This window comes from Hibiscus syriacus, unplaced genomic scaffold (genome assembly GCF_006381635.1).
Source record: "Hibiscus syriacus cultivar Baekdansim isolate YM2019G1 unplaced genomic scaffold, ASM638163v2 tig00111398_pilon, whole genome shotgun sequence".
In the NCBI taxonomy this organism is placed as follows: domain Eukaryota; kingdom Viridiplantae; phylum Streptophyta; class Magnoliopsida; order Malvales; family Malvaceae; genus Hibiscus; species Hibiscus syriacus.
In genome coordinates, this window is record NW_024063081.1 from 2679291 (window position 1) to 2704128 (window position 24838).

General features: G+C 33.1%; 2 protein-coding genes and 1 pseudogene across 3 annotated transcripts; 2 read left to right on the forward strand and 1 right to left on the reverse strand.

Moving 5' to 3' along the window:
- Nucleotides 1-283: 283 nt before the first annotated feature.
- LOC120161324 lies at nt 284-2212 on the forward strand. 2 transcript variants are annotated; one of them, XM_039171600.1, is made up of 2 exons: nt 284-451; nt 1435-2212. In XM_039171600.1, exon 2 carries the CDS (start codon nt 1443-1445, stop codon nt 1887-1889), a length of 447 nt encoding a protein of 148 aa, XP_039027531.1. In that variant the 5' UTR covers nt 284-451; nt 1435-1442; the 3' UTR covers nt 1890-2212. The 2 variants fall into 2 exon arrangements, with proteins under 2 accessions (XP_039027531.1, XP_039027530.1); XM_039171599.1 differs by having other exon boundaries at nt 290-451; nt 1438-2212.
- Nucleotides 2213-3564: 1352 nt separating this feature from the next.
- On the forward strand, nt 3565-6843 carry LOC120161322 (beta-glucosidase 44-like). Its single transcript, XM_039171598.1, has 11 exons — nt 3565-3812; nt 4174-4232; nt 4338-4413; nt 4525-4596; nt 4737-4824; nt 4939-5191; nt 5353-5468; nt 5804-6021; nt 6117-6148; nt 6278-6380; nt 6529-6843. Exons 1-11 carry the CDS (start codon nt 3584-3586, stop codon nt 6801-6803), a joined length of 1521 nt encoding a protein of 506 aa, XP_039027529.1. The 5' UTR covers nt 3565-3583; the 3' UTR covers nt 6804-6843.
- Nucleotides 6844-18741: 11898 nt separating this feature from the next.
- On the reverse strand, nt 18742-21493 carry LOC120161131 (annotated as a pseudogene).
- Nucleotides 21494-24838: the final 3345 nt, after the last annotated feature.

Sequence of the window (24838 nt, forward strand, 5' to 3'; positions counted from 1 at the left end):
ATAAAAAAATAATTTTGGAACATATGAATAGTCAGTGACCATTTTATAACTTTAAATAATCGGAAACTCAATAAAACAAAGTCTTAAAGTAAAAGAATTATTTTGTAGTTTTTAATAGATAATTCAATAAAATAATTACTTATAATCGGTGATATTTACAAATTTTTTTTTTCAAAATACATTTTTCGAATGGGTCACCCGACCCTTATAAAGGAAAAAAAATACGGTAAAACAAGACATCACCAAATACGGATAGAGAGGATGAACAATGCTCGTAATACAAGGTTTTACTGTTTCCTACTCCAATCTTCCTCTATATCCTCTTTCCCGTTTTCTTTTTCTTTACCCTAAATCAGAACCCTCGATTTCAAAACCTACCCAATTCCCCTTCCTTCGATTATTAAGCCAATCCTATTTTTCTGAACCCAAACTCCGTCTTCTGTTTCCCAAGGTAAAGTTTCTCTCATTGATTATCACTTTTGATGAATTTCTATTTTAGATTACGGCTTCTAGATGATCAAAAACTGTTTTCATATTCACGGTTTGCATATGTTCCTGTAGTAAGTGTTCTGTTTTAGTTGAAAAATTCAGGGCATAATTAACTTCAATTGAGTCTTTTTTTAGATATTCATGTTTTTATTAGCATCTTAATTAAGGTATAATGTTAATTTCCTGTTTGTAAGTAACATGATGTTTCATTTATTTGAAATTATGGGGGATCTGTTTTGTTCTAAACGGTGCTGGTTATGAAGAATAGATGGTTGGGTTTTATTCCTTGTAATTGGAGAGTTTGGAAATCGGGATTTGCAGGCGTAATTTGGATGTTTACTCAAGCGGTTGTAAGGTTCCATTTGTAATAGATTAAATATGGGTTGTTTACGTACATAGTTCCTTCACAATGTTTTCTAATTTCCCTATCTTTGAACCTAATGTGTATGGGCTTTTAACTGTTTGAAATGCTCCCTCGGCGACTACGATATTAGTTTGAACTTGAATCATCCGTAAGCCTCGTGAGGATGAGACAATTTAACTTTAATCATTTCCTGATTCTGGGTAGATAAGGATATAGGGCATAAAAACATATTTTCATCATGCGTTGTTGCTTCTGCGTAGTCTGCTCTAAAGTTGAAATGGGATTTAGGGATGAGTTGGATAGTCGTATAATATGCATAAACTGATTTCGTATGTTTTGCGTTAACCTTTAGAGGGTTTGATACTACATTAATCATTTCCCATGCCTCTCTCATCCGTGTATCTATAATTGTTTTTGATAAGTACGATTCTTACCGAGACTTTTTAGAGTGTTAAGCATGCCAAAATCATGTGTTTATCAGTGAGGATCTTTAAAGTTATGCTTGCATACATGATTCTCAGAAGCTATAGAGGAAAAAGAAAACTTATATGCTAATTCTTTAATCATTGTGTTGTTTTCAGCAGTGAGAATGCAAGATCCAAGGATGCCACCATCAGAGGAGGATTTGAATCCTAAAATGCGGAAAAAGAAAAGCTCCACTAACAAAGGGCCCCTGTTTCCAGTAGAAAGAAATAATATTAAAGGGGCTCAGCAGCTACAGGGATCCCTACCATTAAAAACAGGGAAGAAAACATTGAAAAGGAACTCGAAGTATGAAATGGCTTCAATATTTCAGCAACCTGAGAGATCTAACTCAGATTCATTACCAGACTCTTCTACATCTGGAAACGAGTACCGCATGCTGAGGCGCAAGTATTTGCTACTGGAGGAAGAAAGCTTCACATTGGGTAAAGAGCTTAAAGAAGTTGAAGATGAGGTCAAGGGTCTTGAAGATGAAAAGTTTGCCCTACTGGATCAGCTTGTTGTATTAGAAGGTCTAATAGATCCTTCAGAAATGCAATCTCATGGAGCATAGTACTATACGGTACTTTTTTAAGTGATTTTAGTAGTTCTTTCTGGCGATGAGTGCTGCAAGAATACATGGAACTACTAAGATGTTGCCTTGGCCTAGAGCGTGAGCTCTTAAAGAGAATTCTGGGTTATGTTGTGCAGGTTTAACCGACAAGCGTTACGTAAATGAAACTTCAATATTCAGCAGTATTGGGATTTTTTTGATAGTAGAGTTTAGCTGCTTCTATGAATTCAAAGAGGTTGAAATCACAAGTGATGTATTCCATTGATAAGATTCCCAAATGGACAATGTAGGGCAAATGAATGGAGATTAATTTCTTTTTTATTGATTTATTTGCACACAAATGCCATATTTTGGGCCTCATTTGTCGTTTAGGTTGGTTTGTTTTTCATCTTCTTGGAATTTGCGAGTGGAGAGAATCATGCACACCTCGTCATATATTTGGATCATTCACCTTTTTTTATAAAATAATTTTTATTTATCCACCTTATCAACATTTTGTTTATTTACAATTATTTTCGTATAAAATGAAATTTATTCATCTTCATGATTTTTAATTTCTATAATAATGAAGAGAAATGTCAGTATAAGATAAAAATATGTTTTATTTTTAAATAGATGAATACTAAATAAAATATATTTGATAATACTTTATTGTTATTGTATATATACAATATTATTAATATTTAAAATGATTGTATATACAAATGTTAATTTTTAGGAGGGAAAGAGGGTATTTTTTCCGTCAAGTAACTTTAGTAGTAAAAAAGAAAAAACTTCAGTGGTAAGAGAGTTATTTTTCTTAGATATCTCGAGTTTGAACAATTACGTGTGTATTGTCAATAACTTAATAAATACTTTGAATATATATTACCTTATAAACATCTCATACTTTTAGGAAAAAAACATAATGATAAAAATTCACATTTTAATTATTCAAACAGAATTAATTTTTATTTTAAATTATTATTTTTGAATCACCCAAAACATTTATTTTTTCGTCTTATAATATATAAAATAAATATCTATTTAGATAACTATTGAAAAACTAAATTATACTGTTAAAAATATTTTTATAAAAATATTGAAATGAGCCAACCGCATTCCGAAACAGATAAAAAAAGGGGTTTGAGTCAATTTCAAATCAATTCAGTTTAGATTTGATTTTTTAACTATACCATTATTACTTTTAATTTCTTTAATTAAAGTTTAAAATTTTCAACATATTAATTTATCTTTAAACTAATTAAACTAAGGTTCAGAAATGCACTACTAAAATTATATTGAACTCAAGATTATTGTTTTCCTAATTAATATTCCATAATTATTTGACAATTTCTAGAAAGAAAGAAGAATCGGTCATTTTTAAGAAAATGGAATGAGTTTAACCTATAATTTCCCCCAAAAAATTATATAAATATTAAATAAAATTTTAAAATGATTATACTGTTAAAATATATTTATAAAATGTTTAATATATAATATATAGCTATGAAAAAATAATTAAAAAATCTTAGACCAAGTAAATTGGGCTCCGTATAGATGAGAACAAAATTTCCTATCTATAAATAAATAAATAAATCCTATCTATAAATAGCCGTGTCCTCAATCTCAATCTCAATCTCAATCTCAATCTCAATCTCAATCACTTGCACTGTTGTTTCTTTGATTTTAGCAGTGAAGTGAGGTTTACAGTGATGAAGCTGTGGCTCTTGTGTTATGCTTTTACTGCGATTCTGTGCATTGCACATGCGGCTAGGCAGCGCCGGAATGTGGAGACAGTGAGCGACACCGGAGGGCTTAGCAGAGAAAGCTTCCCCAAGGGATTTGTATTTGGAACTGCTACTTCTGCTTATCAAGTTGAAGGGATGAGCGGTCAGGGCGGCCGAGGGCCCTGCATCTGGGATGTTTATGTCAAACAACCAGGTAATACCACCTTTTTATTATAATTTCTGAAAAACAATGTCATTTCTGTTTTGAGTCCATTCAAATTCGAATCGATTGAAGTTTACCTACTGTTGTTCAAATCGTTTCTTTCTGCATTCAAATTGGTTTTTTTTTTGGGGGTTAATTTGATTCAACTTTTATAAAAATTTACTGACTCATAGTAATGATTTTAAAATAAAATAGCATGTGGAATATCACCGTGCTCAACTCTCAAGAGATTGTTCGTGGGATGTTTGGACTAAAAACATAAATTAATTACAATATTTTACTAATTTTAATGAATCTTCGTCATTATTTATTTATTTATTTTTGTAAATTTTCTCTCCTTTTGTTTGAACAGGCCACATTGCCAATAATGATACAGCTGACGTGGCTGTGGATCAGTACCACCGCTACAAGGTTACTGTCTTCACTTAAAAATTTGTTTGTAATGATTTAATAAATATGATCCGATTAATATTAACATGTAATTCTGTTTATCCATGTCCCTCTATAATTCTACAGGAAGATATAGATTTACTGGCGAAATTCAACTTCGATGCTTATCGGTTTTCTATTTCATGGTCAAGGATCTTTCCTGGTATTGCACCAATGGCTCAATTGTTTTAATTATTGCTTTATTAAATATTATTCATTTGACTCTTTTTAATTATTGTTGTTTAAATTGAGTTGTTTATATATATTTTTGTAGAGGGAGTTGGAAGAATAAATTGGGAGGGAGTTGCTTATTACAATAGATTGATCAACTACATGGTTAAGAAAGGTGAATGAAATGAATTCCCATTGCTTGACACCAATTTTCAATTCCATGACATGTTTTTCACGGTGGTTATGATCTGTATGAAATGCTTTAAAAGCTTTCTCTACGAAATGAAAACCTCTGCTGATTCATTCCTTTTGTAGGCATTACTCCCTACGGGAACTTAAACCATTATGACCTCCCTCTAGCTCTTCAGGAAAAGTATGGTGGTTACCTGAACCGCCAAATTGTGTTAGTAGAACATTTTTTTCTTCTTTTCTTGTGGTTCTCATAAATTATTGAACCCTGTATTCTTGGAAATCTTGTCTCAAATGGTTAGCATTTAATTTGATTCAAATATTTCAGGGAGGATTATGTGAATTATGCAGAGTTTTGCTTCAAGACATTTGGCGATAGAGTCAAGAACTGGTTTACATTTAATGAACCAAGGATTGTGGCTGCTCTTGGCTTTGATAATGGCCTCAATCCTCCTTCAAGGTGCTCCAAGGAAGTTGCAAACTGTACTGCTGGAAACTCTGCAACTGAGCCTTACATTGCTGCCCATAATCTACTCTTATGCCATGCTGAAGCAGTGAAAAGATATCGTCAAAAATACCAGGTCAGTTAATGTCTCCATTGTACATGTCCAGATCGCAGCCTTAAGGTTTATATTATACAGTTTAGGCTCTCTGCAGTTAATATTCACCTTCGATATTTATCATAATTGATTGTAATAATCTTGAGGATTATAAATTGACCTGGAACTGGATGTATCTTCAGGAAAAGCAACAAGGGAGGATTGGAATTCTCTTGGATTTTAATTGGTACGAACCTCTTACAAGATCAAAGGCTGATAACTATGCAGCTCAAAGAGCTAGAGATTTTCATGTTGGCTGGTATGTCTCAATCTTATATTAAAATTTCTATTCTAGATTTCTTTTGTTGGAAAATTATCACTGTATCATCTGATTTTGCACTTAATTATACAACAAACCTGTTTCTCTTCGTCCAAAACTTCTATTCAGATGTGTACGGAATGTGACCCTCAAACCAAAATTGAAATGTAACAGCATTTTATCATGACCCTTCTTTGGCATTGATAGCTTCCTTTACCCTTTGATCACGTTGAAATCTCAATTCTCTTGATTTTCTTTCCTTTTAACCTGAAGAAGATCAGGAGCTGTCTTGTGTAGTTTAGAGAATCTTAAATATTATTTCACATTCTGGATAGGTTTCTGCATCCCATTCGATATGGTGAGTATCCAAGAACGATGCAAGAAATTGTGGGAGAAAGATTGCCAAAGTTTACCGAGGAAGAGGTTAAGATGGTGAATGGCTCAGCGGATTATGTAGGCATCAATCAATATACTACAAGCTATATTTCTAATCCTAAAGGGCCTAAACCAAACGTCACAAGCTACCAGAACGACTGGAATGCAGCCTTTGCCAGTAAGTCCTCCCTAGTGAGCAGATTTTAGCTAATGCTTTGTGATTTTATTTCAATATATGAAACCAATGTTCTACATTGTGTTCACCATCTGCAGATGCAAAGAATGGAGTGCAAATTGGTCCAAAGGTAATTTCAATAGGATTAGAAGTTATAACCAACAGTATTTCCTTCTATTTTAGCCTTTTTTTCATATTAAATGGAAACATACCCATATTCTATTCTATTGAAGTAATTATACGCTTCTAAAATTTGCAGGCAAATTCTTGGTGGCTTTATATTGTACCTTGGGGTATGTACAAAACTGTGACTTATTTGAAAGAGCGGTATGGGGATGTAAATATATTTATCTCCGAAAATGGTAAGTATTGGCAATATATATATATATATATATATATATATATATATTTACAGTTATTCTATTTGGGTGTTCTTTTTTCTTATACAAAGAAGGGATGTAAGGATTCCGAATTCGAAAATGAAGTAAATATTGGTGAAAATTGTGACAGGTATGGATGATCCAGGGAACGCTACACTTTCAAATGGATTGAAGGACACCTCAAGGATAGAGTTTTTCAAGGGTTACATGACTCAGTTGAAGAAAGCTATGGATGAAGGAGCAAATGTGACCGGCTATTTTGCATGGTCGTTGCTAGATAACTTCGAATGGTTGTTAGGATATACGTCGAGGTTCGGCATTGTTTATGTTGACCGCAGCAACCTCCGCAGATACCCCAAGATGTCTGCCTATTGGTTCAAGAAAGTACTTGAAAAGAAGCGATGACCCGAAACAGATTGTCCTTTCCCAGAGCAAAAAAATGGCTCGTTGAACTGAAGTTGCCAAAATGCATAATTATTGCAGCGTTCCTTTATGGTTAGGCAGTTCTTTTCTAATCCAAATATTTAGTTTGTACTTGTAGGTCCTGTTTTGAAATCTAGTGCAGTGATTTTAGATTTGAAGAATAAAAAAAATGGAAGAGTGGTTTTTTTTCTTTCTTTCAATTAAGTGTGATTAATTAGTTGTTCTTTTTTCATTGCATGTTCCTATTGAGATTAATTATCATGTTTCATCGTTAACTCTTCCAACAATATTATAATGTTCAATATCCATCATTTACATGATTTTAGAGTATGGGTAAACTTCTAACATTTTAGGGAAAACGAAAAATAAATTATTAATAAAAATATAAAGAAAATATTTAAAATATATGATGATTTGAGTAAACATATTTGGCCAATTGGTTAAGTTACTTATATTTATTCTCTTATATTCTCTTAGGTTATGAGTTCTAAACACCCATTGGGCATTCCCTTCGCCTTTGAGCAAGAGCAATATTAAGATTAGATTTAGAATTTGTCAATATATATATAAAATTTAAAATTTTTAGAATGAACAATATCCTCTCCTTAGTTTATCCCTAATTATATATCTTCTATATAATCCCAACCCCAAAGCCAAATATTTCTTAAATTGTTAAATTGATAAGTGAGTTAATTATTTTCCTTATATAAGCATATCATACAATTCAATAGGGTGAAATCATAGAGCACAGTCCATATATATATATATATATACTAATGTTTTAAAGAATTAAGAGAATTTGGATCATAATATGTTTGTTGTGGGAAGCAAGAATCATATGCTTCACTAACTCCAAAGTCCTCAATCTTTCTTCTAATCACTAATTTATAATCCCTTATTCCAAGTCATTATTAATTTTGGGTTTAATAAATTAATTTCAATCTTTTTTTTTTTATAAAAAAAGTTGACTTGATTCGCCTCTTGAAGCTTTCCATCTCTCTCAAATGCTTTCCGAAATATATACATTCTCCGAGTCCTTGGAATAATCTTTTTGACAAATTAAATCTAAAAATGTAGCTTTTGATGATGCATTGTGTCGCAACCGTCTTTCGGTTGGGCCCCGGAATTGGGCTTCGACTTAGGAAAATGGATTGGAGTCGCTACCGATCATTTATTTAAAAATAAATGGGTTGATTGGATACTCTATTTCTTACCTGATCTGCGTCTTACCAGAAATATGTCGGGCTCGGGAGTCGGTTACGGTCAAGGAAGGATTAGCACCCTTGAACCGCCCTTTCGGTACTACGTAATTTCCAGTTGTCTTAATTAAGAAAAATAACAAGTTAAATTAAATGTAAAGTTTCGACCCCATTACTTACCCTTTATTGATTTGAAAATATCCTTAAAAAATCGAGAATGTGTTAGATAAACAAGGTAAATAAAACAAATAAGGTAAAAGGGAAAAATAAATAAATAAAATAAATAAATAAGATAAAGGAAAAAATAGTAAAGTAATAATTATATATAGTAATATTTGAAAAAGGAAAATATATATATATATATATACATCAAAGTATTAAAAATAGAAAAGTTACCCTCTCACTTCACCGAAAGTGAGGGGCTTTAGTCAGAATAAGACAAAAATGGATCCTCTAGGTTAGTAATATATAATATAATGTTTAATAATAATAATGATAAAGACACAAGATTTTTTAAAAAATAATATAATAATAAATAAAAAAACGAAAATAATATATATATATATATATATATATATAAGTTATAAGATATTTACGTAAATAAAAAAATAATCAAATAAAATAATTAAGATATATATATATATTAATAATAGGTATATAAATCAACCATTAAAAGTATAAAAAATATATGACTAGATAAAGATAATTACAATATATAGTAATAATAGACTTATAAGTAGAATATTAAAGAAATATATATATATATATATATATATATATAATAATAACATAAATAATAAAAATAAATGAATAAATATCCATATAAATAAAGGGATTATATAGATTTTAAAAAGCTATTCCCCTCCTTTAACCGAAAATCAAACCGGTTTTTCAAAATAAGCCTCGGGGTAGATCTAGGTTCGAAACTTCGAAACCCTACCCATTTTGGTCATCGGCGCAACCCACGTTTTGGGTTATTCGAACCAAATCTCAAGAAAAATAACGTGCACATGCAAAAGAAAAAAAAAGAAAATGCTACCTTTTATTTCCTTTTCGAATCCTTTACAATAGCTTTGCCTTTGTATCTTCCCGTGCTTTCCTCTATGTTTTGTGTGTAAATCGTGTCCTACAATGGTGAGTTACAATGGCTATTTATAGTGCTTGTAGATCCTATCTTTAGGAATTTAAATAATAGTAGAACTCTATCCTATTTTTTGAATCCTAGCAAAATTCTATCATATCTTTAGGAATTTGAATTCTAGTAGGACGAAAAGGTGTGTTGACAGCTGCCCCTTTTTGCCCATAGTCGTGTAACGGGGATAGGGCAAAGATTAAAAGACACACTTTTCGTTCGGTGGAGTTGAAAATTGACTCTGATGTTTCAATAACTCCCTGTCGAATTGAGTTACGGATGACTCCTCCATCGTGAAGTCGAGTTCATCTTGAAATGATATGAAATTAAAGCCGTAGTTCGGAATTTGAATCAGCACGTGGCTTCCCGTTACCCTTCGGTCTTCTTCTCGGTTTAAAGACCTTGGATTGGAATCGAACTCAGAAATCTTCATTGACAGATAGTTTTTTCTTGACTTAAGCTATGCTGTTTGAAAATGGTTGCTTGTCACTAAGGCACGGCTAACCCATGTCCTCTTCTCGACTTGAAAACCTCGACTGCAACCGAAAAGTAGTGTGATTGATGTGTCATCGAGCTGAATGGAGTCGAACTCGACAATTTTGATGGCAGATAATCTTTCTTTGAGTTGGATATCCTTCGTCGTGAAGTTGAAATCCAAGTAAGTAACATTGTTCCAAGTCCAATATCCTCCGTCGTGAAGTTGAAATTGGCTCTGGAACCGGGAAATTATTTGTTGACAACCAGCCGTCCCTTCGTTGTGAAGTTGAACTTGTGTTGTCTCGAGTCCAATATCCTTCGTTGTGAAGTTGAAATTGAATCTGAATGAAATTTTGTTGACAAGCAGCGGTCCCTTCGTCGTGAAGTTGAACTTGCGTTGTCTGGAGTCCAATATCTTTCGTTGTGAAGTTGAAATTGGCTCTGGGATTGGGAAGTTGTTGTCGACAAACAGCGGTCCCTTCGTCGTGAAGTTGAACTTGCATTGTCTGGAGTCCAATATCCTTCGCTGTGAAGTTGAAATTGGCTCTGAATGAAATTTTGTTGACAAGCAGCGATCCCTTCGTCGTGAAGTTGAACTTACGTTGTCTGGAGTCCAATATCCTTCGTTGTGAAGTTAAAATTGGCTCTGAGATTGGAAAGTTGTTGTTGACAAGCAGCGGTCCCTTCGTCGTGAAGTTGAACTTGCATTTTCTGGAGTCCAATATCCTTCGCTGTGAAGTTGAAATTGGCTCTGAATGAAATTTTGTTGACAAGCAGCGGTCCCTTCGTCGTGAAGTTGAACTTGCGTTGTCTGGAGTCCAATATCCTTCGTTGTGAAGTTGAAATTGGCTCTGAGATTGGAAAGTTGTTGTTGACAAGCAGCGGTCCCTTCGTCGTGAAGTTGAACTTGCATTGTCTGGAGTCCAATATCCTTTGTTGTGAAGTTGAAATTGGCTCTGAGATTGGGAAGTTGTTGTTGACAACCAGCGGTCCCTTCGTCGTGAAGTTGAACTTGCGTTGTCTGGAGTCCAATATCCTTCGTTGTGAAGTTGAAATTGGCTCTGAAATTGGGAAAATTATTTATTGACAACCAGCAGTCCCTTCGTCGTGAAGTTGAACTTGCGTTGTCTGGAGTCCAATATCCTTCGTTGTGAAGTTGAAATTGGCTCTGAAATTGAGAAGTTGTTTGTTGACAACCAGCCGTCCCTTTGTTGTGAAGTTGAACTTGTGTTGTCTCGAGTGCCACGATATCCTCCGTCGTGGAGTTGAAATCGCGGATGGCCCCTTCGTTGTGAAGTTGAGCCTTGACTTGAATATCCTTCGTCGTGAAGTTGAAATCCAAGTATTGTATGTTGCGGGTGGAAACAATTCCCTTCGCCGTGAAGTTGAAATCGTGGAGACCCCTTTATTGTGAAGTTTAGCTTCGAGCTACATATCCTTCGTCGTGAAGTTGAAATCCACTCTCGAGCAAATTATGTCGCTTTGAGTGCAATATCCTTCGCCGCGAAGTTGAAATTGACTCTAGCTAAAACCTGAAAAAGTTATGCATATATGTGATGTTATGGATGCAATGCTCTTAGGTGTGCCTAAAATGCATATGCAACATATGTTATCTTGGGGCTCTGGAGAGAAATCTCGATCTCCAGTTGCCTATTTGGAATCTTGATTCTTGAATCTTCAAATTTTGATCCCTGATCTTGAATTCTTCAAATGTTCAAATCTGATGTGCACATTCTATTTTTGATTTGAGAAATGCTTCTCGACCATCTCAAGTATGTGCCTGAGCTGAGTGTAACAGTTCAGATGATGCTTCAAAAGAAGTTGTCTTGAAAGAGATAGAATTCGTTTCAAGGGAAACGATCTCAAAGATATATGTTGTTTCAAGGGAAACGGTCTTAAGGGAGACAAAATTTTGTTTTAAGAAAAACTGTCTCAAGAGAGACAAAACTTAGTTCCAAAAGAAATTGTCTCACGGGGAGATGAAATTAGTTCCAAGGAAAACATATTCAAAGATGATGCTTCAAGAGAAATTGCCTCAAAAGCGACATAATTCGTTTCAAGGGAAACGATTTCAAAGATATCTGTTGTTTCATGAGAAACGAAATTTTGTTTTAAGGGAGATAAATTCAAAGATTTTGTGTTTCAAGAGAAACTGTCTCGTAGGAGACAAAATTTGTTTCGAGGGAAACAATCTCAAAGGTTTTGTGTTTTAAGAGAAACTGTCTCAAGGGAGACAAAATTTGTTTCAAGGGAAATTATCTCAAGAGAGACGAAATTCATTTCAAGGGAAATGTTTTCAATGTTTATGTTTCAGGAGAAACTGTCTCAAGGGAGACAAAATTTTGTTTCAAGGGAAACTATCTCAAGAGAGACAAAATTCATTTCAAGGGAAATGTTTCCAATGTTTATGTTTCAAGAGAAACTGTCTCAAGGGAGAAAAAATTTTGTTTCAAGGGAAACTATCTCAAGAGAGACAAAACTCATTTCAAGGAAAATGTTTTCAATGTTTATGTTTCAAGAGAAACTGTCTCAAGGGAGAAAAAATTTTGTTTCAAGGGAAACTGTCTCAAGAGAGACAAAGTTTGTTTCAAGGGAAACTGTCTCAAGAGAGACAATGGTGAGCACGATTCCCTTCGTCGTGAAGTTGAAATCGTGGGTGGCCCCTTAGTCGTGAAGTTGAGCCAGGAATTGGATATCCTTCGTCGTGAAGTTGAAATCCAACTTGAAAATGCGAACTGGATCGGTTCTGAATTATCTCTCGAACTCCTCTGAAGTTGATTCTAAGATCTGTCGATCTTTCAATATGTCAAATTAGTTGAAGTGTAGCTTCTTGCTGCTGAGTTAAGCAACCAACATCAATCTTTAAAGGTGCTTTTGATTCGAGTATCATTCGTCTTGAAGTCGAAACTTGACTTTAAAAGCTGCAAAAATTATGTATGTGGGAAAAAATGATGCTCTAAAATGTATGCATAAGATGCATATAACATGAATTGGTTATATTTTTTCTCTTGAAAAAGGCCTGATAATTCGCATTAGGATGTTGAATCCCCAAATATGCCCAAAAAATGCCCCAATATTTCATGTTGAATCTTCAAAGATGCCCCAAATGTTCCTCATTTCTTGCTTCAGCATTGATTCTGAGCATGAGTTTTGTGTCTAAGAGTCACATGTCATTTACCAAGATCCACTCTAGAGAGACTGTCTTGTTTGAAAAAAATGTTTTTCTTTCTCTTTTAATATCAATTAAAAGAGTTTCAAAAAATGTTTAATCCCAAGTTTTAAAAATATTGCCCCTTTCACGGTTTTACAATTGAGACGAATCATAAAGCTAGAGTTCATTGGATATCAAAGAATTAATTACAATGTTAATCCTTTAATGAATTATAGCTATTTGACAAGTGCCAAGATCAAAGCTATTTTTGGGAAGTGGTTAAGTAAGGAAAGGATAAAAAAAATCTCAGGTTATTATGTTTGGTTAAAGGTTTGGCATTTGATGCTCAAAGGTTTGGCATTTGATGCTCATAGGTTTGGCATTTGATGCTCAACGGTTTGATGGGGTAACTTGCATGCTCCTCTACTAGAAGTGTTCTCTGACTCCCAACCTTCGTGGTCATACTCGGGTTGTGTGATGCCGTATCAAGGAATTTGTGTGATCGCCTCAGTTGCACAATTTTTATATTCGAGCCGCCTTTTCAGGTTTTCAACTCGAATCCGCCTTTGGGTTTCAAGACGTTATTCAGGATTTACGTCTTGAACTCCCCCTTTGTTATTTTTCTCTACCATACATTAATTACATTGTTTTTTTTTTGCAAACAAAGATTAATCCTGATGGGCGGGATGAAATCTGAAGATAGTCTCTTCTGTTTAGAAATCCATGTATGATTAGAAGGGACTTTTAAGGCACGTAATGTAGGCCAGGGTTCGTGGTTATGAAAGAAAAGGATAAATAGGCCCAAATAAGTGTTTCAGGGTATTGAACCAAGGATCAATTCATTCTGATGCCATCGATCTTGTCTTCCTCAAAATGTCTCTTTCTCTTGATGCTCTATGATCTTTGAGTGAAGGGATTCAGTGATTCGGGAATGATTGTGCTTGATCAATCTCATTGAAGCTTGATGCACCATTTGTCTTTAGGGAATTTTTGCATGTGTTTTTTGTTCCCTTTTTTATTTTTGTTCTTTCTTTTTTGTTCTTGTTTTTTCCTTTTTTTGCTTCTTTTCTTTTTTTTTTTGCCCTTTTTGTTCTGATTGAATCATCGCACTTGGCATTTGGTTCACCTTTCGGTATCTCATCTGAATCAATGTCTTCACTCATGTGAGCAGATTTTCTCCACCTTGCCCCCCAGTATGGAGGGTGATCCTTGGTTAGGGTTGAATCAGAAGAAAAAAAAATACTATAGGCTCAAAAGGGGACGCAAGGGATATATATTTTCTCCTGTTGTGAAGGGATAAAGAAAGAAAGCCGTTCATCATTTCATACATGTAAGTCTTCACAGAAGAGGTATCCCCAGGGGGATAGATTTTCAGGATTAATTATATTCACATGAAAACAGTGTAGTTAATGCATGATAGAATTATTTCGAATGAATTATTTTTTCTGCTCCTTGCTCCCAACATGTCTCAATGTTCAGGCTCCTGGCGAGATGCCCCAAACTGTATCTTGGAAGAATGCTCATGTTCAAATGAACAACTCAATGCCTTGGGTTTTAATGGTAAAAAAGGTTAATTTTGAGTCTAAAAAGACAGTTGTGTGATCTTATTGACTCAAAGAAAGGTGTGGGTGTATCAAAAAAGATAAAGGTAATGTTCAAGAATTTCAAATGGAGGTAATGTCAAAATTTGGTTTTTTGATAATGACCATGAGTTATTTTGGGTAAAGAATCAAGGTGTTTTATTCTAGGGTTTGAGACAGGGTAAGAAAGGTCTAATCTTGTCATATGTCAAAAATCTATAATTCTTGAAGAATTAAAAGAATCCTTAATTCATTTAATATTCAAAGAACTAAAGATTAAAATTTGTTCAATTGCTCCACCTTAGAAAGTAACATGAATTCAAACGTTTAAAATAAGTGTTCAAACAAAATAATCCTCTAAGTGCAAATGGTATATGCCATGCCCCCTTCTTCGGCAAGCGCCTTACAGTTTTCAGAAGAATGTTTGGGAATCCTTATGTGGCAACAATTTCAACATTGTAGCCCTTAGGAGATGGGTACTCTTTTCTCATATCATCCTGGCAGGCTTAGTCCTACAATCAGCTGATCCAGCTCCCCCTATACTGATTTCAGTTTTTCTTTAATTGTTAAAATCTGGCTTCCATGTGGTGTAATGTGGTTAAGACCACTTCATCGAATCCTCCGTGATTTAATTTCATGTTTATGAAAATGCTTAAAAATGTAGATGAAGATGCAAAAATGCAAGAATGCAAGAATGCATGAAATGTTCGAGGCATTGATCCAAGAAATGTGACTGTTATTATGAATAATCCTTATTTGGGACAAAAATGTTTTATCTTTTAAGAGAAAAAAATATCCTGACAGCTTCTGACATGTTGACTAGTCTTCTGCTTTCGTCTTTCACCGGTTGAATAACCTGTCGAACCGCTCCGGTCTCTCTGGATGAACCGTGAAAATATTGAGTTGTTTTTTGTACTAGTCCAAGAAGTCTCGAATGATCGCATCTCGAGCATTTACTTTTGTTGAGCCTGTTCCCAACGAATTCGTCATTGGAGCCCTTAATTGATAGGAACTATGTGAAGTTCATTAATCTGTTTCTTGAATTCGCCGGCAATGGTCTCCAATTTCAGCTATCATTTTGCCATTGTTGTGTTCAAAGGGACTTCCGAGATACATAACCTTCATCTTGCCCCTGCAACCTCTGCCAGTCAGTTCTTCAAAGATAAGCTTTCATTGTGCTTGATGTAGACACGGTTCATTTTGAGTCTTTTATAATGCAGCAGAGTGATATACTCTTCAATTGTGGGCACCACGTCTTCTGGATTGAATGTGACACATAGTCGCCTTGTAGACTATCCTTTGTATTTTCATCTCTTGTATTACAACACCTTTGTCCATGGATTCAGATTATTCGAGTTTTAACAAACACGTTTTAATGGATCAATGACCTCTTTTTAATGATGTAAGTGATGAAAATAAAATAAAATAAAGATGAAAAGAGTTAGTGAGGTGAAAAATAATCAAAAACGATCATAAAAATGAAAGTCCTACCCCACATGATACCTACCCCACATGCTTATTATTCCTACCCGGACATGATCTCTATCCCGCATGCTAATTTCAAACAAATCCTAACCGCATATTTGTCTAGTTCGCATGCTTTGAACAGAAAGTAAAGCATGAAATAAAGCAGCCTAGGGTTTGAAGTGAGGTTTTGGGGTGGGCTCTAATTCTCCATAGTCTCCCGGTTTAGGTTCTAAAAAAACGGTACCCGAGTTCTCCTTGCTGGTGCCCCTTTGGGCTTGCCAGACCCTTAGTCCTAAACCCATCACAGGTTTGTGTGGACTAAGTTAAACTCGAGAGGACACATTCCCTTATGTCTATGCGGAGAATAAATTCACACGAAGACATAAGGTATATGAATCCCGAAGGCTACTTGCTAGGCATATGCGGTGAATAAATTCACACGAATGCGTCGCTTTCACCCCCACTTAAAACGGGTTCGGAGCTCGGGTTTAGAGCCTTAGATGAAAAAAGACTTTAAGGGCTGAAATCATTGAGAAAACGGTTAGTACAACTAATTACTCGAAAATATAATCAAAAGTAAGTAATAAGGATCGAAATGTTACCTTAAAATTTAAACTTACCATTTTCATTAAAAAGACAACTGGAAATTACCTTAGCTTGACTCACTTACCTGTGTCCCCAGCGGAGTCGCCAAGCTGTCGCAACCGTCTTTCGGTTGGGCCCCGGAATTGGGCTTCGACTTAGGAAAATGGATTGGAGTCGCCACCGATCATTTATTTAAAAATAAATGGGTTGATTGGATACCCTATTTCTTACCTGATCTGCGTCTTACCAGAAATATGTCGGGCTCGGGAGTCGGTTACGGTCAAGGAATGATTAGCACCCTTGAACCGCCCTTTCGGTACTACGTAATTTCCAGTTGTCTTAATTAAGAAAAATAACAAGTTAAATTAAAATGTAAAGTTTCGACCCCAATTACTTACCCTTTATTGATTTGAAAATATCCTTAAAAAATCGAGAAATGTGTTAGATAAACAAGGTAAATAAAACAAATAAGGTAAAAGGGAAAAATAAAATAAATAAAATAAATAAATAAGATAAAGGAAAAAAATAGTAAAGTAATAATTATATATAGTAATATTTGAAAAAGGAAAAAAATATATATATATATATATATATACATCAAAGTATTAAAAAATAGAAAAGTTACCCTCTCACTTCACCGAAAGTGAGGGGCTTTAGTCAGAAATAAGACAAAAAAATGGATCCTCTAGGTTAGTAATATATAATATAATGTTTAATAATAATAATGATAAAGACACAAGATTTTTTAAAAAATAATATAATAATAATAAATAAAAAAAACGAAAATAATATATATATATATATATATATATATATATAAAGTTATAAGATATATACGTAAATAAAAAATAATCAAATAAAAATAATTAAGAATATATATATATTAATAATAGGTATATAAATCAACCATTAAAAGTATTAAAAAATATATATGACTAGATAAAGATAATTACAATATATATAGTAATAATAGACTTATAAGTAGAATATTAAAGAAATATATATATATATATATATATAATAACATAAATAATAAAAATAAATGAATAAAATATCTATATAATAAATAAAGGGATTAATATAGATTTTTAAAAAGCTATTCCCCTCCTTTAACCGAAAATCAAACCGGTTTTTCAAAATAAGCCTCGGGGTAGATCTAGGTTCGAAACTTCGAAACCCTACCCATTTTGGTCATCGGCGCAACCCACGTTTTGGGTTATTCGAATCAAATCTCAAGAAAAATAACGTGCACATGCAAAAGAAAAAAAAAGAAAATGCTACCTTTTATTTTCTTTTCGAATCCTTTACAATAGCTTTGTCTTTGTATCTTCTCGTGCTTTCCTCTATGTTTTGTGTGTAAATCGTGTTCTACAATGGTGAGTTACAATGGCTATTTATAGTGCTTGTAGATCCTATCTTTAGGAATTTAAATAATAGTAGAACTCTATCCTATTTTTTGAATCCTAGCAAAATTCTATCCTATCTTTAGGAGTTTGAATTCTAGTAGGACGAAAAGGTGTGTTGACACATTGGATCTTTCAACAGTCAATGCTGATTTTTCCTTTCCCTTTTTAATTTGCGTTAAGGAAAAGCATAAACATTTGATATTCCAAATTAAACCATCTCCAAATATTCTCATAATTAATGAATCTCATTCTCCTACTTGCTTAAACGTAGACATTGTCATAGACGGAGGGATTTTAATTTCACAAAAAAGATTTTTTAAAAGTTAATTAGATAAATAAATAATTGTGACTAAAGATAATAATAAAAAAAACAATAATGTGATGCATTATTTATTTTCTTTAATAAGTTTTATATTTTTACAAAATAACAAAAAATTACACTTTGACCTCTCCAAAAATTTATAATTTCATTCTAATCCCATTACGAAAATTTTGTATTAAATCAACTTTTTTACTAATTAATGCAATATGTGTAAGTTAATAGATTTAGTTCTTGTTCTCCAACTTAATCATTTTAAGTATTCATAATTTAGTTATAGTGTTCTTGTAATGTTTGGACCAGGATTAAATTATGTCAAATTGAAGTAAATAGATTAAATACCAAACTTAAGTATAGTAGGGAGTAAATAAAGAGATTTTTTTATAGAAGAAGATAAATATTTTTACTTTAAAAGTTTTAATCTCAATTAATCTAAAAATTCAAAAGACGAGTGTAAAAGTTTTAAGTTGTGAGTGGATCTAACTCTCTTTCTATATATATATATATATATATATCCGAATGAACAGTTATGCGGAAACGTTAAAAATATAAACAGCGGAACATGCATGAACTTCTCTACATGATGGAACATGCACGAACGTTATCAACTTTTGTCATATGCGGGTTGCATACGGATGTAAGGCCACATGCTGTGGGATATATGGCCAGAACTCCGCCCTCTTCCCCGTGCCCTTCACCCTATTTAACACCCTGTTCGGATCCACGTTCCCCGTCACCGGCTTTGTTTCCGGATTACTTCCACACTTTTTACACTTGTTTGCAACACCTGTTACTATGCTCTTTGTTAAACAGATGTTTATGAAAAAAAAAGGAGGTTGGAAATTGGACTTTCACGTTGGTAACAGCTTTTCTCACTCTTCTTTCACACCCATCACAATCCATTTTAACCTTGATTTCAACCGTCTGTCAAATTTTAAAAGAGTTATCATTAGATTTAGGCCAACTCCAGCGCATCGCTGGAGTGGCATTCATTTCCACTTTGACGTATGTTTTTAACTCCAATCCATCGTTACTTTAATGCTGGATTATGGCGACAACTACAGTTGCACGCTATAACTGGCGTTACATTATAGTTGCACTACATATTATATTTTTTTGGTTTGAAGATCGAGGTATCTTTATTTTGAAGAATAAAGAGCAGATTTTAAATAAATGAACGAAATAGCTATCATATGAAGATGGATCTGGGTGGACTTGTGGGAATTATGGGTTATTTTGGTGGGGGAGGAAAAGAATGTGTCTGCTATTAGGCCTGTAAATGAACCGAACGCACACGAACGGAGGTATATTTATGTTCGTTCATTTAATAAATAAACGAACATAAACGAATAATTTTTTTTTGTTCATGTTCGTTTATTAAGGAATATAACTTGTTCATGTTCGTTCATTTAATAAATAAACAAACATAAACGAACACGAATATAAACGTTGGAGACCCTACCTTCCATTGTTCTTTCATGAAAAATAGTCAACAATGCAAATCTACAGTGATAAATAGCGTAAGAGCTGATTAGCAGTGATGAAATGTTTGAAGATATCAAATTTTTCGATCGATCTTTTAAAGATATTAAATGATTTACACGACTTTAATTTAACGATATAACATTTATCTTAGTGGTTCATGATTACATATGAACAATCATTTTCCATTACGTTATTCTAATAAATTCACCAGCTAAAAGTTTTGTGACATCAATGTCAGACTTTAGTGAGGTTTGTTAATAATGGTCATTTCCGTTGGCAAAGTAGAAAATTTAACAGCATGAAGATTTCGAACGGAACAAATTGTACTACAAGGCAATAACATAGATCTGAAATCCCTTCGATGATACATATCGTAACTGATATTATTGCTAAACCACCATTCAAAATTTTAACGTACCTAAAGTATACTCCACAACTAAAGGCCACACAAGAACTATGAAAACAAAAGTTCATTGTCAAAGTGTATTTTCTACTTATTAATGAGTTCTTCCTAGAAAACATATTACTTCCGCTATTACACTCTTTTGCATAAATTGCATATAAACATTTGTTTTGTTTTCTGGCAAATTCTATATATTTTTCTCTTTACTGATGCTCATATACTTTCGATTGTTACCTTTATCTTCCATCTATTTCTAAAAAGAAGTATGATGTTTTCTTGAGTTTTAGATGGGAAGATACCTGCAATAACTTTACATATCAACTATTAAACCAAATAAAATAGAGAAAGAGATGAAAACATACCTGTAAAACTTCAGATTGCACTATAATATAACTTATTTTGAAGCTTTCAGCGATCGTCTCCACTCTCTAGTGAACACTAGGGTTTAGGAAAAAAAGTGAAATGAATATAGGTGTGAGGTGTCTCACAGGTTAACATATTGGATTTAATCTCCAAATAAAATTAGGTTAATTATGGAATTGGTCATCAGAATATCATATTAATTAATATTTTTAAGATACTTACAAATTGGTCACCAAAATTGATTTAAGAAGATTGGGTTAAACATAAATGAATGAACATAACCGAACGAAACCGAACAGACATAACCGAACGTTCACGAACGTAAATGAACGAACGAGACCTATGTTCATGTTTGTTCATTTAATTAAACGAACACAAAATCTTATTCATGTTCGTTCATTTAATAAATAAACGCACATAAACGAACTTCCCGCCGCACGGTTCATGAATGGTACGTTGAACGTTCAGTTCATTTACATGCATATCTGCTACTCTGCAAATTTTTATGAGGCTAGAAGAAGACGAGCATAGAAGAAAGAATTTTAAAGCAGATGTGGTAAACGCTTGTGTTTATTTATTGGGTAAAGTTCAAAATCGGTCACTGAACTATTCTACAATAATATTTTGGTCAATTAACTTTTAAAAGTTATAAAATAAATATTAAACTTGTAATTACATGGAACACAAATAAAAAATAGTTAGTGTTTTTTTTCTCATTATTATTATGAATTGTAATTTTCTTATTTATTTATATTTTCGCAATGTTATTTATGAATGTTTTATTTATGTTTTTATCTTGATATTTATTAGAAATGTATATGTTTTATTTTATATTTGCAAAATCAATATTATAATAGTTAAATATTGTGAATAAAGTAGAGTTGTTGGTAATGTAGAGATGATGCTGAAGATGAATTACTGTTTCATCTTTAGAGTAGAGATAGAGATGCTGTAGAGTAGAGATGAGGGATGGAGGCCTTAGTAGGAAACTAGAGTTTTCCGGGCATTGTTCATTCAAAGAAGTAAAAGGTACCTGCATTGGCTTGCGTTTGCTCCTTCCTTCGGAGACAGCGCAGAAGTTTGAAATATAATCCAGAGCTCCCATGTTTCTTTTTTGTTGCAAAGGGTGCACAAAACAGAGAGTTGAGAGAGAAAACGAAAAAGAAATGCAGAGAGTAGACACACCATGAGATTTGGTATTTATACAGAAAAGGAAGATATGTCCACAAACCATGCTTTATCTGTCATCTTTTTTGGTGGATTCCATATTAGTATTTTTCTTGAAAATTAACAAACCAGTTGTTCCATATTTACCTACAGGCTCATATTCTAGGGGGGCTGCAGCGTTGGTTGGCCTCAATCATTGATGAGTGAAATTCATTTATTCATAAACATGTAACAACCTACGCATGATACATGGATTGAAAGAAGATTTACATGATAGATGAAGCGAATATCGCTTAGAGTAGGATTGGAATTTTAAAATTTAAAAAATTGATTATAAATGATCAAATTATAATACAAGGATTAAAAAACCTCTACCAGTCGACCCGTTTAGCTATATAAGGTAGTGAATTATTTCAATAACAGTTTTATAATTAAATTTTAAATTATCATCATGTAATTTAGTTTAGGTAAACTCTATTTAAAGCTGAAAATATTTTATTCAAAGTTCTGACACCTCTAGTCTTTACATTCAATTTGCAATAGCATAAAGGAATAAAATCCAAAAGAGGAAAGGGCAAAAAAAGGCAAGGAAAAGAACATTAATAAAGAGAAGAATATTTCCTGTGTTTGAGTTAGGTGTAAAATGAAAAGAAAAATGTATTTACTTTGAAGGATTATTTTTCAAATTGGTACCTAAATTATACTTGTTTTTTTCAAATAAAGTTTAGATACAAATTTTAGGGACTGAGAAAAAAATGATATAGTTGAAGTACCAATTTGTGAATTAAGCCCAAAATTAAAAAAAAAAGCCTTCCATTTTGAAAGGGTGAGACTTAAAAAGGAAAAGTAGAAACCTTTTCATTTTCCATCTTTATTGCTTTACATTCCGTCAACGCTCATCTTTCCTCCTCGAGATTCCTATAGAAAGCTACGATTCTTGTGGCCGTGGGGTTGTGTTATTTTTCATTATACATGATGTTGGCTTAAACGTTTAAACGCAAAATTAGAGTATTAATAATGGATCGAGTTTGAATGAACAAGACTATATTTATGTTAGTTTATTTATTTTTAAGATATTCATGTACGGTATTTATCTCTTTAATTTTTTAATATTATGTTCGTTTGTTTGTTTTTAAGTTCAAAAGCTAGTGAAAACTAAAAATGGTGAAATTACACAATTAGTTCTTAAACTCCTTAGGCCTTATAGTTTAATCTCCAAAGTTAATCATGTGTCTAATTTAGTCCCTCACAACACCAATATTTAAAATGTATAAAACAAAAGGGAAATAAAAGCGGGTAAACAAACTTATAAACAAGTCAATAAGTAAATTTGTTCATGAATATAAACGAACTGAACCAACATGTTTGTGCCTGTTTGTTTATTAAATGAAAATAAAAAATGTGTTCATATTCGTTTATTTAACTTAAAAAACGAATGTTATACGAACGATTTACAAACGTAAGTGACCATTGTACGAATAGTTCATTGAATGCTCTGTTAATTTACACATCTACCCAAAACAATAAAAAGAAAGAATTTGTTTGAAATAACCATTTTTGAAAACAAAACGCCTCGTCAGTTATAGTGTCTTCAGTTTCTGACCACGTAAACCATTCCAAAAGGCTGCTGCACTTGTCACCTTACCAGGAAGTTGAACCTCCAATACCTGTTTCAGCACAAGAAAATTAATCAGAGTTTCTTCAAAAAAAAAAATAATAATAATTAAGCTTTAGGATACAAAATGAAGGTTTCTTGGTAAATAAAACATAGCCAAAAAACCCCATGAAATTTTCATGCACCTCAAGAGTTGTACATCCTCCACAGGGGAACACCAATGCATCCTCAACAAAAGCAATGCCATTTACATCATTGCCCTGAATTTTATCATCAGGCCCTACTCTTGTGTTGAGGATTTTAAGTTCCAGAATGTTACGGTCAACAACTAAAACTTTAGCTCGGGTCCCCGGCCAACCTGCGAATGCACGAACCTAAAGCAAGTTGTGCGTCATGACTGCATTCTAAGATTCAGATAAAATGGAAGAGAAGCCAATCTTATTATGCAGAACGAAAGCTTCTTCATCAAAGGATAGCCACGATTCTTCGGGACTTATCTGCTTATGTTAGAAAAAAAAAATTAACATCATGTACACATCAATGGTCACCGATAGATCTACCAAATGCATGAATGAACATACATTATTTCACATTGTTTACTCATAAACCAATTAAACTTTAACACAGAAAACCATAGGCTTCAGCTTGCAGAGTGCAGACAGTAGGCATTATCTGGTATCAAAACATCCAGTTATCTACCAGATATGATGACACATGATATTGGAATTCTGAAGAATGTATAAATGGTACCAAATATTTGGAAGCATACTGTAAACTTTTTAATAATTGCATACCAGCATTTATAAACATAAGAAACTATGTATGCCCTTCATGATTTATCATGTAGAAATAGGCAATGCAGATCAGGAAAGAGTATTCAAATAATTTATATGAAGGATACTCAGAAAACAGATAAAGAAATAAAAGAAAATGGAACCCTTGCCTTTGGAGCCAATGTAACTTTAGATTCATCTCGAGGTTCTGCATTCACTTTAGCGGATCCGTCAAATATAGAAGGAAGTTTGCGTATAAGAAGTTTAGACCCTGCATAACTGGAGATAAAAATAAGGTAAAGGGGACCGAACAAAATAGAAACTTAGATTTAACTGTATGATTGAACAACATAAATAAACATAAACCAATGAACAGATGATGTCATACACTAAATACAGTGCCTATGCAGGAGAATCTATGAGAAATATGATTTACTGACAAGAAAGCAGGTCTTATAGTTTTATAGTTTGTCCCGTAAATTCATTCCTGAGACTAATAGATGCCTGCAAAAGGATACGAGAATGGGAAATAAAAGCAATTTATGTCTTAATAAGACAAAATGTATATTGCATGTGGAAAATATATAGCAAAGCTGTTAAGGAAATTGCATGAGCTCTTTCAAAAATAAAAATAGATGGAAGAGTTAAACTGTTTCGTAAATCCTGATGATAATTGTAAATTTCTTAACCAAGTAACAGTTCGATGTTGTAAATTGATATCTCCAACTATATGAAAAATACGATTGCTTTAAGATATGCAAAGTCGTAACCCTGTAATATGCAGGAAAAGATAAAATTATCAACAACCAATAAGTTTCATGCAACTTGTTTGCGGAATAGTAGATAAACTGCAAAAGTGTTTTGGGTATGAAGCAGAACAAGATACGAGAAATTT

What these genes read in the sequence shown, in the direction of transcription:
- LOC120161324 (XM_039171600.1), top strand. Translation starts at nt 1,443, where the DNA reads ATGCAAGATCCAAGGATGCCACCATCAGAGGAGGATTTGAATCCTAAA.
- LOC120161322 (XM_039171598.1), top strand. Translation starts at nt 3,584, where the DNA reads ATGAAGCTGTGGCTCTTGTGTTATGCTTTTACTGCGATTCTGTGCATT. An exon ending in AGAGATTTTCATGTTGGCTG is followed by an intron (nt 5,469 to 5,803) that starts GTATGTCTCAAT and finishes CATTCTGGATAG; the next exon opens with GTTTCTGCATCCCATTCGAT. An exon ending in GAGTGCAAATTGGTCCAAAG is followed by an intron (nt 6,149 to 6,277) that starts GTAATTTCAATA and finishes TAAAATTTGCAG; the next exon opens with GCAAATTCTTGGTGGCTTTA.